At 38.4% G+C, this 15,573-nt stretch overlaps 6 protein-coding genes across 8 annotated transcripts in view; 2 read left to right on the top strand and 4 right to left on the bottom strand.

Moving 5' to 3' along the window:
• Nucleotides 1–1,521: 1,521 nt before the first annotated feature.
• Nucleotides 1,522–3,645, top strand: LOC104805167 (expansin-A15). The gene is made up of 4 exons (XM_010529613.2): nucleotides 1,522–1,638; nucleotides 1,758–1,891; nucleotides 2,276–2,588; nucleotides 2,911–3,645. Exons 1-4 carry the CDS (start codon nucleotides 1,631–1,633, stop codon nucleotides 3,215–3,217), a joined length of 762 nt encoding a protein of 253 aa, XP_010527915.1. The 5' UTR covers nucleotides 1,522–1,630; the 3' UTR covers nucleotides 3,218–3,645.
• Nucleotides 3,646–6,120: 2,475 nt separating this feature from the next.
• On the bottom strand, nucleotides 6,121–9,052 carry LOC104805166 (agamous-like MADS-box protein AGL30). Its single transcript, XM_019201587.1, has 12 exons — nucleotides 8,920–9,052; nucleotides 8,245–8,430; nucleotides 8,107–8,166; nucleotides 8,008–8,026; nucleotides 7,851–7,915; nucleotides 7,716–7,731; nucleotides 7,565–7,626; nucleotides 7,371–7,467; nucleotides 7,233–7,289; nucleotides 7,047–7,159; nucleotides 6,580–6,949; nucleotides 6,121–6,409 (listed from the first exon to the last, which is right to left on the bottom strand). The coding sequence occupies exons 2-12, from the start codon at nucleotides 8,427–8,429 to the stop codon at nucleotides 6,392–6,394; spliced, it is 1,062 nt and encodes a 353-aa protein (XP_019057132.1). The 5' UTR covers nucleotide 8,430; nucleotides 8,920–9,052; the 3' UTR covers nucleotides 6,121–6,391.
• Nucleotides 9,053–9,430: 378 nt separating this feature from the next.
• LOC104805165 (E3 ubiquitin-protein ligase RING1-like) lies at nucleotides 9,431–10,466 on the bottom strand. Its single transcript, XM_010529610.2, has one exon. It carries the CDS (start codon nucleotides 10,361–10,363, stop codon nucleotides 9,566–9,568), a length of 798 nt encoding a protein of 265 aa, XP_010527912.2. The 5' UTR covers nucleotides 10,364–10,466; the 3' UTR covers nucleotides 9,431–9,565.
• A 40-nt stretch (nucleotides 10,467–10,506) lies between these two features.
• Nucleotides 10,507–12,071, bottom strand: LOC104805164 (ribonuclease 3-like). The gene is made up of 4 exons (XM_010529609.2): nucleotides 11,596–12,071; nucleotides 11,297–11,452; nucleotides 10,978–11,176; nucleotides 10,507–10,827 (listed from the first exon to the last, which is right to left on the bottom strand). The coding sequence occupies exons 1-4, from the start codon at nucleotides 11,689–11,691 to the stop codon at nucleotides 10,604–10,606; spliced, it is 675 nt and encodes a 224-aa protein (XP_010527911.1). The 5' UTR covers nucleotides 11,692–12,071; the 3' UTR covers nucleotides 10,507–10,603.
• A 206-nt stretch (nucleotides 12,072–12,277) lies between these two features.
• Nucleotides 12,278–13,841, bottom strand: LOC104805163 (ribonuclease 1). 2 transcript variants are annotated; one of them, XM_010529608.2, is made up of 5 exons: nucleotides 13,575–13,841; nucleotides 13,304–13,459; nucleotides 13,018–13,216; nucleotides 12,659–12,904; nucleotides 12,278–12,438 (listed from the first exon to the last, which is right to left on the bottom strand). In XM_010529608.2, the coding sequence occupies exons 1-4, from the start codon at nucleotides 13,692–13,694 to the stop codon at nucleotides 12,678–12,680; spliced, it is 702 nt and encodes a 233-aa protein (XP_010527910.1). In that variant the 5' UTR covers nucleotides 13,695–13,841; the 3' UTR covers nucleotides 12,278–12,438; nucleotides 12,659–12,677. The 2 variants fall into 2 exon arrangements, with proteins under 2 accessions (XP_010527910.1, XP_010527909.1); XM_010529607.2 differs by lacking the exon at nucleotides 12,278–12,438 and having other exon boundaries at nucleotides 12,545–12,904.
• A 1,442-nt stretch (nucleotides 13,842–15,283) lies between these two features.
• Nucleotides 15,284–15,573, top strand: part of LOC104805162 (probable apyrase 6) — a 3,971-nt gene continuing 3,681 nt past the window's right edge. Inside the window, exon 1 of one of the 2 annotated variants that reach the window (XM_010529606.2) lies at nucleotides 15,284–15,568. In XM_010529606.2, coding sequence (XP_010527908.1) covers nucleotides 15,521–15,568 — 48 coding nt within the window. In that variant the 5' untranslated portion in view covers nucleotides 15,284–15,520. The other variant, XM_010529605.2, reaches the window with a different exon arrangement.

Below are 15,573 nucleotides of genomic sequence, written 5' to 3'. Positions count from 1 at the left end.
TTTTGACCACCTTGGCGCTTTGATTCCTGTGGTGGCACACGTCCTTATGCCATGCCCTCTTTTTTTTTTTTAATTTTATTATTTTTTATATCTATTTATTTTTATAAATTTTAAATTGGATTAATAATAAATACCAAGTGATGGAGATAATCTTTTTTATATCTTCAGAACGCATTATCATGCCTTTACCATCTGTATTCATCTGTTTATTAATTTAGTAATTCATTTTATTCTTTTACTTTTTAGTAACAAAATATGGAGAGACCCCATGTTTAATATTTAAGCAACTTATAAATGGAAATTATTCAACTGTTTGATCCACAGTAATTCTTTTGCACATATAGACAAAAGAAAATGTATTTATATTATTAGTGTACATAAAATATTATTAAACACCTGATTGCCCCAAAATCACGGTCCTGTAGTTTGATGCCAAACACCAAATCACAATCTCGTGAATTGCGACATATCAAACAACTTCGGAAAAGATACGGTCGCAATATTATATATATATATATATATAGTATGTAATTTCATAGAATTTCCATGTGCATGATATATATATATATGTATATGTATATATCATATGCATTAAATTTAAACATACACACACATAAGCTCACAAGTATTACACGAGTACTATGTACGTGGGTTCTGTTCCAAACAATTTATTACCATCATATATGCTATCATATATATTTTTTTTTTATTTTTAGACAATCTTGAATCGGATAATAAGTTAATAACGCAGAGGTTTTCGTTTTGTTTTCCTTTTTCTTCATAGGGTGATCAATAGAAACGGGTGCACAAGTGCACTTGCAGACATGAGAAAAAAATAAATATTTAGTGACCATCAAATTTAATTATTTTAATGGAAAAGGATCATTAGATTAATTCATCCAAGAAATAGAAATTAGAAAAAATAAATGAAATAAAGGGAAGGGGATGGCCCATTTAGATACTGAAAAAGAAAGCTGCAGAAGAAGCCACACGCTTCCAAATTTCTAACCATCAAAACCGCCTGCCAACGCCCACATGTGCTCTCTCTCTCTCTCTCTCTCTCTCTCTCTCTCTCTCTCTCTCTCTCTCTCAGACACACTTGTATATATTATTTTCGAAATATTGAAGTTAAAAATTATAAACATTTTACCAAGAAATCTTAAATGTATTTTAAAAATAAACGTAGAAGAAGAACACCCATTGTGAAAAGACTCGAACTTTAGAGATTTACATGGTCAAAGGACAGTGCAATCTCTAGTATTGAACATCCGAAACATACGTTGTTGTTTATAGTGGTAATGGTAAAGTTGTAATAATTATACAAGCTTAAGAAATTTGAATTTGGAAGGAGCTGAACAATTTATTTTTATTTTTTAAAAAGATTCTTTTTTGGGGGGCATGGATTTAGGTTAAAAAAACCCTAGAAGGAAGGTGAAAAAAGGAGTAAATGAGACTGAAACTTTCTATAAAATCCCCCATGGCATGAACCCTCTTCCCCTCACTCCCAACAAAACCAACAGCCTCTCTCTCTCTCTCTCTCTCTCTCTCTCTCTCTCTCTCTCTTAACTCTACATTTCTTTCTATCTTCAAAGCCCTGCTCTTTTTTTTTTTTCATCGAGCGCACGGGGGAATGTCCATGTAATCATCAGTCTCTCACACTCTTCTCAAACCAAATTCCCTTTTTGGTTTTTGTAACTCATGTTTCGCTTGCCAGTATTGTGTAGTTGTCTAATGGTTACCGTGTTTGAATGTGACAGGAAAAGGATGGGTCTTTTGGGGTTTTTGCTGTTGGGCTTCTCTGCAGTTGTGTGCTCTGTTCATGGCTACGACGGAGGGTGGATCAACGCTCATGCCACCTTCTATGGCGGAAATGATGCTTCAGGAACAATGGGTATGCGGGATTCTTTGTCTCTCTTATACATTAACGGACATTTTAATCGAAAAGTTGAGTGCTTTTGCATAATTGCTTGTTTTGAAACAATATCCCCCAGTTGGACTGCGACTTCCATATTGACTCTCTTTTGCATCATGGCATTTCACTGTTGAAAAAAAGGAAACTTTTCCACATGTTCGTCAAAATGCCTGAGAGACTTCGTAATTCTGCGACATGTTTGACAAATGACCGAGACCCTGAACAACATAATTCTGCATTGACTTAAAGACTTCCACCCACTTTACTGAAATTTCGTGGGTAATATGGAAATTTACAAATTCAGACACCCATTTCTCCCAAATATCGTGGGCATCATGAAAAATCGTCACTTTCATCCCGCAGGTGGGGCATGTGGGTATGGAAATCTCTACAGCCAGGGCTATGGGACCAACACAGCGGCCTTAAGCACGGCTTTGTTCAACAACGGACTGAGCTGTGGTGCGTGCTTCGAGCTGCGGTGCGAGAGCGATGGCAAGTGGTGTATGCCTGGCTCCATTGTCATCACAGCCACCAATTTCTGCCCTCCGAACAACGCATTGCCCAACAATGCCGGTGGGTGGTGCAACCCTCCTCTTCACCACTTTGACCTCTCTCAGCCTATCTTTCAGCGCATTGCTCAGTACAAGGCTGGCATTGTCCCTGTTTCCTACAGAAGGTATGCTTCTCGTCAACAATTAGTTCATCTATTTATCAAATGGGTACTAACCAAGTCTAAGTTCTTGCATCTCCAGAGCACCTCTCAAGTAGAAGAGAGGTTTTATGGATTCTCTGTATTGTAGGTAGAAAAAGACTTCAACTTTTCTGAAATGAGAAAGCAATGTTCAATGCCATTGTTCCTCAGCACAGAATTCTCGTTAGACCTTTCAGCACACCACATTAAATTACTGCTCAAGTGGAAAAAATGTCAACTTCATTGAATTCTCTCTTGTTGAATTTTTGTGTTCTTGACAATTAAGACGATTGGTTTTCTCGTGCAGGGTTCCATGCCGGAGAAAGGGTGGCATAAGGTTCACAATTAACGGTCACTCATACTTCAACCTCGTCCTCATCACCAACGTCGGAGGTGCAGGTGACGTCCACGCAGTGTCGGTGAAAGGCTCAAGAACAAATTGGCAGTCCATGTCAAGGAACTGGGGGCAGAACTGGCAGAGCAACAACCTCCTCGATGGCCAAGCCCTCTCCTTTAAGGTCACCGCCGGTGATGGCCGGACCGTCGTCTCCAACAACGTGGCGCCCGCTGGTTGGTCCTTCGGCCAGACCTTCACCGGCCTTCAGTTCCATTGATATCCTGTCCTGTTGAGAAGAGTATAATTATATATATATATATATAGTATTAGTAATTTAGGGTTTTGTGTGTAACGAGGGTTTGATGAAGAGGAGGAGAAAGAGGGCTATAAGGCATTTGGGTTTTTTGGGAGCCTTTTAGCACTCCAAGAACTCTTCTGTGTGGGGAGGGGCAACATGGTGAAAAGGGCTTTGTTTTATTAGAGCTGATTTGCCATTTTGGACTATGGGTAAAAAAAAATTGTACTGTGGTAAGCAGGCAGTAGCGATGGAAAGGGTGGGGCAGAGGTGGAAATTTACCACCCGCTATAATAGTGAAATAGTCATGCTTGGTTGTTATTTGACGTTTTTGTCCCTGTCGGGTATGTGAGAGACGTTTGTAAGGGTGTTGTTTGGTAATGTCAGTTGTTTTGTTTGGCTTTCGAGTACGGTTACATGTGTTGAAGCACCGCTCTCTTGACAGAATCTGAAACAGAATCTTATGTTGTACTAAATCTTGAAGATAATACCCTTCACTTGGAGTCATGTTATTTTTACAGCTGTTGTGTTTTACCATTTTAACATGTGCAGTAAAAAATTTCAGTGTGTGTGAAGGTGAAAACTAGTACAAAACAAGTATACCGACATGGTACACTAACATTCTCATCACAATAATTACATCGCTTGTAGCAAAATTTTACTTATTTCCAGATTGAAAACATGATTCCACGGATTTGCTAATGATTTTCACTTGGAGACGAAGGATTAGACTATACATTATACATATATAAGTGTAATCACGTACATATATATATATATATATATATATATTCAATCATGATGTTTATGAGAAAAGCAAAAGGCTGTACTCCATATTCCACAGCGTTGAAGACAAAAATTCAAGGACAGAGAAAAGCAGAGAGAGATGACATTTGCTTCACTGACCAATCAGACAAAACACTCCAAGAAGAAGAAGAAGAAGAAGACGCAGTCGCTTTGTCAAATATTTTTTCCTAAATTAATACCAAGATTAATCTCGATAGTTATATAATTTAAAATATACATTTCTTTCTAAATTTCAAATTCGAACTCGACGTCACATACTAAATTTTTTTGCATCATTTGCACAAATGTTATGTCCCATCTCACATACTTCCAATAAATTTCCTTTATTTTGTAAACATAGCAACAAAAAAAAAACCCGACCTCGGGAATAATACGCATATAACGAATTAAATATAAACTAAAATATTATTCGCTTAGATAAAATATAGTAATATTTACGAGGTTGGGAGGGAAAAGTCGAGACGGTGCGTTTTTGGGCTATATGTTTGAAAGGGTCAACTACCGACACGTCACTGTCTTGAGCCACGTGCAACAGAAACGCGCTTTCTTTTGTCTTTGTACCCGTCCACATCAACGGTGTTATATTGCGTACACGTGTCGTCCATGCAGAGGATCCATCAGTTTAAGATGATATTCCACCGTCCGATCTCTCTGCTTAAGTTCAGACCGTAGGATGGTGAACAACACGCACCGTACGTCTGCGAATCTTTCTGAAGCATCGCCATGTGAAGCGCCGTAAATTTCGGCGCTTACGTGTCATAATTGTATTGGTTGCGCTTTTTGAAAAATAGAGAATTTGTGTAGAGAATACCAATCAGAGAAGGAATATATCCTTTCTTAAAAAAATATTAATTATCTAATCTGCATTAGTTTTTGCAAAACAAAATCTGTATTAAGTTTAAATTAGTCATTCATAGTAACTAATAAGAAATCCAGTTGTTGGATAAAATAATAAAAAAATCTTAATTTTGTTTTCGCTATATTATCACTTTTAATTAATGGACTGATGATCTTAGGATGACTTTTACCTAAAAAAAAAAAAAGAAGAAAATGGAATTAATCTGACGGGGTAGGTGTCTAATTCAATAACCCGGTGGATAAAAGTCATAATACTAACATTAAGCACCGCAAGAAAACAGTAACAAAAAAATTCCAAAAATCAAATATATATAATTAAATTCGATAGATGATTATGAGAGCGATTTAAATAATTTGCTGTAATCTTGAAAAAAGGGCAGTGTCGTAATCATCTGCCAGCTAATTATGATTAGATGCCTCATATAATTTTAAGGTGTTTAATCATTTTCTTAAGTAGACAAATTATACAAACAAAAATCTGTCATGCTCTGAACTTGTTGTTTTTCTACTCGCTTCATTACCCCTCAGGGGTTTCCCTTAATTCAATAATAAACATTGATTGTATTTTTTAACCATACTCGAGTATAACAACTAAATTATTTTCTTTTTACTATTTATTTTTACATTTGAAATTTTCTTAAAGCATATTTTAATATTTAATTTTTTTTCCCTTTGACAATTAATAAAAGTTTCTAAAACAACGTGTTCGAATCAATATATTATTTTATCGAATATGATTGAAGTAATAATTTAATAAAAATAAAAAAACACCAAACTTTAAACGCTAAACAACATATATTTAAACTAAAGTACTACAAGACATCAATAATTTTTTCACTCTTTTTTTTTAATGATATAAAAACATTAAAAAATGAATATTTAAAAGTATAATAAAAGCAACCGAATGACTGGTTCTCTGTTAACGAACAAGAGAGATTTTTTTTGGTGAAAATTGAAATCATGTTCAGTTATTGAAAATAGCAAATTTCATTTATATTCCCTTTGTAACAATAGGAATGTACACATACAAATAAGTGTAAAGATGCGTCTATACATAATATAAATAGACGTTATTCGTTTACTTGGAAGGATGAATAAAAAAATGTAATTTTTTTTTTATCTAAATATAATAATGATACGGGGGGAAGGGAGGGAGAGAGAGGGAGAGAGGTCTCATCCTTGGCTGCCATGGCGTCAGTGACTGCCTTCGAGACGCTAAATGAATCACCGGAAAATGGGAACACATATTAATCAAAATCCCAGTCCATCCGACTATATATGTATCATAATGTTAAGCATCTCTATAATAGAACACGCTATTTTTCTTAGTTACTGATCTTGGCTTTACACTGCCAGATTCATCGTCGGTTGTTCATGGAACCTATCAATAGATTCTGTCTCTTGACTCTCCAAAGTCACGGTGTCGGAAAGGAAGCAAGTCTTCTTCTTGCTCTGCTCTTCAGCGAGCTCCTTGCTTTCCCGTGGCATCTCTCAGTTCGGTTGCATCAGCTGTGGATATAATTTCAGAAAAATGCCAAATCTTTGGTACCCATTTGAATTGATCTTATCAGAAATCAGAAATTTTCGATCTTGGGAATGTATGTTCAGAGATTCAGGCAGCAATTTAGAGTAACGTTTTGATGGGTGTTTTAAAGTGAAGAATACAAAAGTCACTTTACCTGTGAAAAGAAGAAGTCATCGAACATGGCAACAGAACAAGGCATGGAGCTGCTGCTAGAACCAAACCTAGCTTGGGAAGAACCAGGCGATTCAAAGAGATCATTCATATGATAATCCGTCGTCTGCTGATTCATCGGTAAGTTCAAACCCGGAGGCAAAGGTTGGTGCTTTACATCGTTTGGCAAATTCGGGTTGTAAGGAATGTAAGCAAATTGCTGCGTGTTTGCCAGCGGCCTCAGTTGTGCAGTACCGGTCAGTTCATCAATAAAGCTTGTTTCTTGCCCAGAAATCGAAATCTCTGGGCTTTTTCCTGTTCCAAAGTAGCCCGAGTAGCTCCCGAATGAAGAACTCGCGGAGCATTCAATGTCCCTAGAGGGAAGATGGATTATATGTAAGAGACACTCGGATCATTTTGATCAAGAAACGATTACCAATTCAAGAAACGGTTTCGAGGAAATCCACTAACCTCTGGGGGATCAAATTCAGTTCCTCAGTGACAATGTTGCTGCTGCTGTTGTTAGCAATCCAGGACAGAGACTGGAGCTGTTGATCAAGTGGAATCTGAATCCCGTCTTGTATCTAGACATAAGAGTCGATTCAGGATAACGTCTTGCCCCAACGGGAACATAAGAAACAGCCATGAGAAAATTACCAAGCAGTTTGACCAATCTTTGACAAGGCCAGAGTTTTCCATCTGCAGTAGATTTTGCTGGCAACAAAAAAGAAGTGTAAATCTCCTTCATTCGGGCACACGGTGTGAAATGATAACATGTAATAGAGGGATGGATACCTTATGGGCGCGGAGTTGGTCAAGGGATTGCCTGATCGAAATTTCTAGCTGCCCAAGATGTTCAATGCTGTTTATCTTCTCGGGTTCGGACCAATAGCTTGAGAAAATGATACAGGTAATAAGTACAGAGCGAACAAGGGACACAACCTATATGGCAAGGAACAAAGAAACAGAGCAATCTTCAGATTTGTCACCTTATTCTCCTGTGCGTCTCAGAAAGCCGAGCTTGAAGAGCCCTTGCTTGATGACTCAGGTCCTAAAATGCAGTTTACAGAGCTTAAGGCTATGGAAAGTGAAGGAGATGAATTAGTAGCATAAGACGGTTGAACGTTTTTGAGTGAATACCTCTACTGTCGGATTGCTGAAACCAGAAAACCCAAAGACAAGAAGACGAGAGAGATGAGAGATTAAGTTCAAAGACAAATGGCTCAATGAAGCTGCAAATGATGTTATTTTGTTTATGGATTGTTTGCTACTCACCCGGAGGCAATGAATTCACGTATATTAACATCATGATCCAACTTCTTGAATGTTTTCTTCAACGCCTGAACTCTCATTGAGAAAAAAAACATGAATCAGGGACAAGATAGAGAACAGGTTGAGATCATGACAAAGATCTGTCTCAGAACCAACTTACTTCAAGGCTCTCCAACTTCCTGTTTCAAATGTAAACGATGAGAGAGAAGAAAATCAGTTACCCACCTCTTTCGTATGTAAGGAAGAATATAAAACCAACCTCTTTGTTCTCTCCTGTGGCGTTACTTGAGCAAACTTTGCAATCACCTCTTCAATGGTACTGAAAGAACAACAAATGACCCATGAATCTCATAGCTCAAATGCTTTGGTAAACCCCAGAATGATTATGTGTTCAGACCTGTGTCTACCGCAGCATAGGGAAGGTTTTCCGGAGGGAGAGAACATGAGAAGAGCAACGTGGATGTCGCAGAGAATGGAGAGCTCATTAGCCTTTTTCATGATCCCATGTTTCCGCTTGGCGAATGTAGCTTGGCGTCCATTCGTGTTCTCTAACTTCTTTATCTTCAGTTTCACCCTTCCCATCCTGCAGATTTAGCAAGCAAACACAATATCATTTCTTTTTTGTTCTTGAGGAAATTGATAGGCCTGACTGAAGCTTTCCATGCATTTCCAAAATTCACAAGCTAAAGAAGCAGAATTGAAGCGAATGGAATTCACACCTAGATTACGAATCAAACATTTATACCTCATTGGGTTATCAAATAAAACAACCCTCGAGTGAAAAACACAACATTTCAAAGAATGAAGAACAAAAGCTGCAATCTTTTAAATCCTTCAGATATATAGCTACATTGTCGATGTTTTCAAACAGATAAGACTACAACAGAATGAACACAAAAGTTGTAACCTTTTCAGCAGACAAAGACACGGACAAGAAGAACAAGGAATCGCAGAAACTTTCAGGAATCCAGATAAAATCCACCTCTCTAATGCGTAACCCAGAAATCAAAAACCCTCATCGTGTCCAGAGAATCGATCTGTGTGTTCGATAACGGAAAAAAGGGAAACTTACCCAAAGAAGAAATTCAAACGCCCAGCTGATGCTGACCATGAGAGAGGGTCTTAAAAAGATCAAGGCGAAGCAGGAATCGAAGAAACAAACCAGAGGCGGAGAGAGAGACAGAGAAGACTCTCTCCTCAAAAACCGCTCTGATTCCACGGATTTGCTAATGATTTTCACTTGGAGACGAAGGATTAGACTATACATTATACATATATAAGTGTAATCACGTACATATATATATATATATATATATATTCAATCATGTAAACAGCATATGCTCTGCTCTTCTGATAAAGTCGCTGGAGAATAGGGATCCAACGGACGACGAACAACACCCCCCACGACGTCGTTTCACCTCACCTGACCGTTGCCACATCCCGACGGCGTCGTTTAAGACCACCTGACCTGTATAGGCTCGCAGTTACGATTTTACCCCCCTCTCCTCACGCGGAGCAAGAGTAAGGGCAAATTTGTCATTTCGTGTTTTTGCATTCATGTCTCATATCAAAATGAAATCAGATTGATCAGTCCAAAATATGGGATTTCATTAAACTTTCCGAGGAATATTAAAGGAAAAGATACCCAATTTACAATCTGCAAAGCTAAAAAAAACCACAAAAATAAATTAAAAAAGAGCCGATTTTTTTTCTCCGAACTAAACAACCTCTGTTCCTGTAGTTGGCTCTGAATCAGTTTCACCTCCAGCGTCTCGTTCTTCTCCTTCACGGATTCTTCTTCCGCCGCCATTAATGGCGATTCTAAACAAAATCTCGAACTTCTTATCAGTTTCTTCTTTTTCTTCCACAGGCATCTCATATCTACAGACAGGACACGTCCCATGAATACCCAACCACTCTTCCACACACTTGGAATGAAACCTGTGCTTACACGGCATCTCCGCCGCCACGTCACCTGCCGACCACTCCTCCAGACATACCGCGCAACTACCCTCCTCCTTCCCCTTGATCTCGACACGTGGCATTCCCTCCACCGCCGATTTCAACGCCGGCAGTCTCCCCCGTTTCCCCCGAACGACGCCGTTTAGGAACGCGTCCAGACTTGACTGCGACCTTACAATGAGCACGGTTCGTGTGGAGGGGTCGATCAGGACCGTCCTGTCTCCTGTCGGGTCGGGTTCTCGGGTCAACCCTAACATGAAGGACAAGAAGAGAGAGAAACCACCTTCTTGGCGTAGGAGGCTCTCGAACATAGACGAGATCTCAGAGGAATCCGTCTCCGAAGACATTGTAGGATCACGCAAAAAGCTTATAGAATCGAACTTTCTCGGGAAAATCAGAGGATTTGTTGACGGCGACGAAGAAGTTTGAAGGAGAAGGGAAAGTGGACCACGAGCTAACAGCATAAGGCTTCGAGATATAAATACAGGCAACGAAGAAGAGATTCCAATTTCAAGAAATGGGGAAGAAGAGAAAGGTCGTGGGACTAGAAACATCTGGGACTTTCGATTTCACTTTCTGACACGCGTTAGATTTCAAGCTTCACTGTCAGCGTCTGCTTATTCGATTGTTTGTCCTTTTATCATATTTTTATTCGATGATATTTCGGGCTTTCTCGTTTATTTTATTCTTCCATCGTCACGTTGTAAACGCCCATTTTCTTTTTTAAATTGCATTTGACGACATTTTTCACAAACATAACAGAGGGAAGACAAAAACAGAACATAAGACAACATCTAGAACTTGGGGAACTGAATCTCGGGAGCGCATCTTCCTTGCGGTAGAATCGGACACTCTATAAAGGTTGTGGCTGATGTATCGACGCACAGATAGATCTGGTAAAGCTGCGAGTTGCGTGACGGATCCTTGTTGCATTCGATCCCTGGACTGAATCCAGTCCCTTCTTCTATCGCATTCTTGATCTCTTTTAGACTGTAAAACCCGTCATCCGGATTTATTCCTACACACAGAGAGGGAAAAATGGTCCATATGTAATATTCATCAGCGCCTGTGCTGTATATATACGTATGCATGCATGGCAATGTTTGAATATATATGCTCGTCTACATAAACTCAAGAATATGTATATATGTGTGTGTGTGGAGAGTACCTGCGGACTTGAGGAATTGGAGGAGGTTGGCTTTGTCTTTGAGTTTAAGGGCAGCGTCGAAGTAGTCATGTTGGTCCAGTTCAGATTCAGAACAGGTCCCGTGTTTGACCCATTCGTGTTCCCAGAATCTGACTCCGTCGCTGCTCGGACATGCCAGCGACGGCCATTTCTCCGCCATTTTGTTTAACAGATCCTCAACCTGCCCCCCACACGCACATCATTTTCATAATACGTATACATAGATATGTTTATCTTCGTGATCATATGCATAGAGTTTGGATCAAAAGGAACAGCCCTTGTCAGATAAAAAAATACGTACCTCGGATTTATGGAATTGGCTGTCGGGATCGCAGTTGGAGGGATAGGAGCCGTCGTTGTAGTTAGGCCAAAGACCATGGATGCTGAAATCGGACGAGGGCTTCCCTGTCTTTGGATAGCAACAGCTCTGCCTCGAGTCGCAGTATGCTCCTGGCCACTACTCAATCCCATTTTATTCATTCCCATCATATATTCACATGATCCATGCATCTACGTACGTACTAATTCATTTACGTGCTTTTGTATATATAGACATGCATATATATATATATACACATGGGAGTTTTGTAGGGAGGATACCTGAAGAACAAAGTAGAAGAAGTCAAAGTCTTGCCCTAAGCATGAAACTGCAAGGCTCTGCAACATCACAAGCTTGAAGATGATGCCTGTCCTCATCGTTTTTTTTTTTTCCTGTTCGTTGTATTCATGGCATTTTCTCGAGCTTCGTATTTATACGCAAACAAAAACTTCGATCCATCAAGCCGACGGAATCTACGTCCGTACTAAACAGCATATGCTCTTAATTAATTTTTCTTATCGTATTGTTTAATTTCATAGACTTCTCCACCGGCCTTAATTAATTGCCTTGCTGGTTACTTTTCCTTAAAATTAATATTACAGCTTACAAGATGTAAATAAAAGGATTTTAAAAAGAATTCTGATGATATAATTAATCATCGGTTGGCGCAAAACCTCCGATGTTAATCTTCGATCTTATCCCATTATAGTTATTAGATTACGATGAACGTGTCTTCAACGTGGACATGTGGGTTGGGCTGCGTTTTGCCTGAAATTCATTTTAATTAATATCAAATATATAAAAAATAATTAGTCAAGGTTTGGAACTTTTCTATAGCAGTTGGAAAAATAAGCCCAAATTACGATTTCTTTCTTTTCTTTTATAATAATAAACAACAATAGTGCATAGAAATCAACGGACGTTTATTATCTTAGTTGGCAATATAATACTAGAAAATAAATATAAACAAATGAAAATTACAGTACAACCACTGCTGTATTCTTTATTACGTACGCGTTGCTGTACGTATAATTTCACTTAATTAAACCTGTATTATAATATCACTCCGTAATTATACACGTCGCTGTATAATTTATTAAGTGTCTTCGCCTCTCGAGATCTGCCTGCATTTTCACAAATTATTATACCAACTTTCAATATAACTTCTCATAATTATTTTTTAAAAATGATAATGTATTAACCGTGGTATATTTTAATTGGCGACCGAAAAATTAAAATATTGCGAAACAAAAAGCCACGCATATAATTGTACTCGAACCAGATCGCTCGGTTCAATTGATTATTTGCAGCGAAGAAATAAAGTCGAATGGTGTCTTTTCTTACAATAATTAAATGATGATAATTAGAACGAAGGAAATTCGATCTCGGATCCACATTTGCGGCCACGAGGCTTAACCGGGCACTCGATCAATTTCGAACCAGACCGGTCTACGCACAAGTAGACTTGGTACAGTTGAGTGTTCCCCGATTCATCGGTATTGCACTCTATCCATGGATCGAATCCCGTTCCCTCTTTGATCGCATCTTTGATACTCTCCAAACTGTACGACCCTCCATCCGGATTTATCCCTAACCCAAAAGAAAAACGAAACAAAATCAAGATCATTGGTCGAAAAACCGGTTAAATTGAATCGGGTGGTACGATGTTGCAAAGAGGAAGAGAGAGAACCGGATGAACGTACCGGCGGTTTTCAAGGCTTGGAGGATGTTGGTTTGCTGCTTCAAGCCGAGAGTGGTTTTGAAGTAATCGTGCTGGTCGAGGACCGATTCGGAACATGTGCCGTGTTTCTCCCACTCGTGTTCCCAAAACGCTTCGCCTGTTCCGCTCGGGCACGCAAGCGTAGGCCACGACTTCCTCATGTTGCTGATTAGGTCAGAGATCTGAACGTAAACCGGGAAAACCGAAATTAAACCGACCGGTTAAATACAGTTTGGTTGCCAACAGAAGGAGAAAGTGTACGGACGGACCGTTGACTTGTCAAAAGGGCTGTTGTCGTCACAGTTGGAGGGGTAAGTGCCATCCTCGTAATTAGGCCAGAGCCCATGAATTCCGAAATCTGCAGCCGGTTTCCCTGTTGTTGGGTAGCAACAGCTCTTCTTTGTATCACAGTATGACCCTGGCCACTACATGTATATATATATATATACACACATATATATATGTAATTGTGTATAGTAATATGGATTATCGAAATAAAAATTCGATGGATTATGCATAAGAATGATATATATAATATACCTGTTGGACGAAGTAGAAGAAATCGAAATCAGCGGAAGCAGAGAGGACGGAAGCGCATGGGAATATTACTATCAGAATGAACACGAGCGATGCATTAACACGACTCTTCATCGTCACCATCTTCTTGGTTTTCTTCTAATTAAAACGATATATACGTGTGTGTGTATATATATATATATATATATATATATAAGAGTAGATACGTCTCCCAGCAGTGTAAAGGAAAATGAATCGGAAAATGGAAAAGACGAATAAGGGAAAGAATCTGGGAGTTTATGGGAATATATCTTAACCGATACTCTTACTATATATATATATATATGTATGTATCTATTAATTGTCCGAAGACGTGTCGTGTGGACACGGATCCCGTTGGGTCACTGTGTTCCCATTGGTTCATTCTGCATCCACAAGATTCTCTTCATCTGACATATAAAATTGGCATCGAAAGTTAACCAAAAAATAAGGACAAGATTCCCATTTGTTTAATCTCTAACGAATTCTCCATTTAAAGATTCCTAGTTAGTGTATTGGGAAACAAATCAAAGTTTACTTAATATATTAATTTTACAATTTTGAAACTTGCGTTGTCTTTTAAAGGGTATATGTGTACCGAAATTACAGAATAAAGTTATTTGGGAAAAAAAAATGACGTTTATAATTTATTAGATGCATGCAGTTGATGTCGATGAGCCCTAATTGGTAATTACATAGAAGACAAAGTGTACAAGGCACTGTAACATTCACGTTTTCCATGTCGGCATGACCATACATTGAAACTAACGCTCACCTACATATTTTGTCATCCTTGAAAATCTGGGGAAAAAGTGGTCCAATCCATTTTATTTTTTCCCCCCCCCCAAAATTTCTGATGATATAAAATATGCATACATAAAAATAATTTAGACACATTCATTTAACAATAAATAAATAAATTATAGACGTATTCATACAAGTGATCGTATAATGTTGGAGTCAATATTTTATTTGTCGACGGTGGCTGGATTCCTTGTAGCTTCACATTTGCATATGATTTCACACTGTCCATTGCAAATAAAATAATTCACGGTCATATACAGAAATAATGGTATTCGTGTAAAACCATAGTGTGATCATGTGAACCCAAGAACATTTATATATCACATAATTATTTCGTTTTCATCAAATAAATTGTTATAATTAATTGATCAGAAAATATCGTCGTATGATTGAAAATATTCACATTAACATAAAAAAGAAATCAACTTTTCGTATTTTGTTTCACCGGACATCCCCAAATCGAATTGTATCCAAATCGAATCATTCCTAATAATTTTTCCAAATACAATATATTCGAAGATTTTTTAGAAAATAAATATCATTAAAAAATGGAATTACATCTAACCCAAACAAATGTGAAAATATAAAATGTATCCGAAAATATTAGAATTGAGTTACCAATTATTAATGAAATGGAGGGCTTCTGGCTATGGTACGTAAGAGTCAAATCCTTTTCTTTCATCGTTCATGTCGGGCACGTTTTCTCATCTTTCACTTGAGTTCCACGGAGTCTCTGTTTGATTTGAAGGGTCCGGATAACGAAGCGGGTAAAGCTTGACCCGGATAACGAAGCGGGTAAAGCTTGACCCGGATAACGAAGCGGGTTACACTTACAATTGACCCGGTAGGGATAAAGTTCGTAATATCGCGCTTTAACGATCAATTTTCTTTTTCAATTTTGATTTTTTTAACCTTCTCGAGTACGACAACGGAGACTGAGGGCGGCGACGACCTTCTCCGGTGGCCCTCTCGATCTCCGATTAAGAAGAAAAATCGTAAAAAAAGCATAAAATTTCGAAAACCCCACAAAAAAGTTGCGAATTTCGGTACTTTTGTTCCTTCTTTTTTTGTATTTCGTTCAGATCTCATGATTCGTGGTCCGTGCCATCGCGGTTCCTGAATCGTTGATGCGACGATCCAATGCCCATTCCAGGGTGAAGAGTAAATCAGACAGAGCAGG

This window comes from Tarenaya hassleriana, unplaced genomic scaffold (genome assembly GCF_000463585.1).
Source record: "Tarenaya hassleriana unplaced genomic scaffold, ASM46358v1 Cleome11, whole genome shotgun sequence".
Lineage (NCBI taxonomy): Eukaryota > Viridiplantae > Streptophyta > Magnoliopsida > Brassicales > Cleomaceae > Tarenaya > Tarenaya hassleriana.
This window is presented reverse-complemented; position numbering and strand designations above follow the sequence as displayed.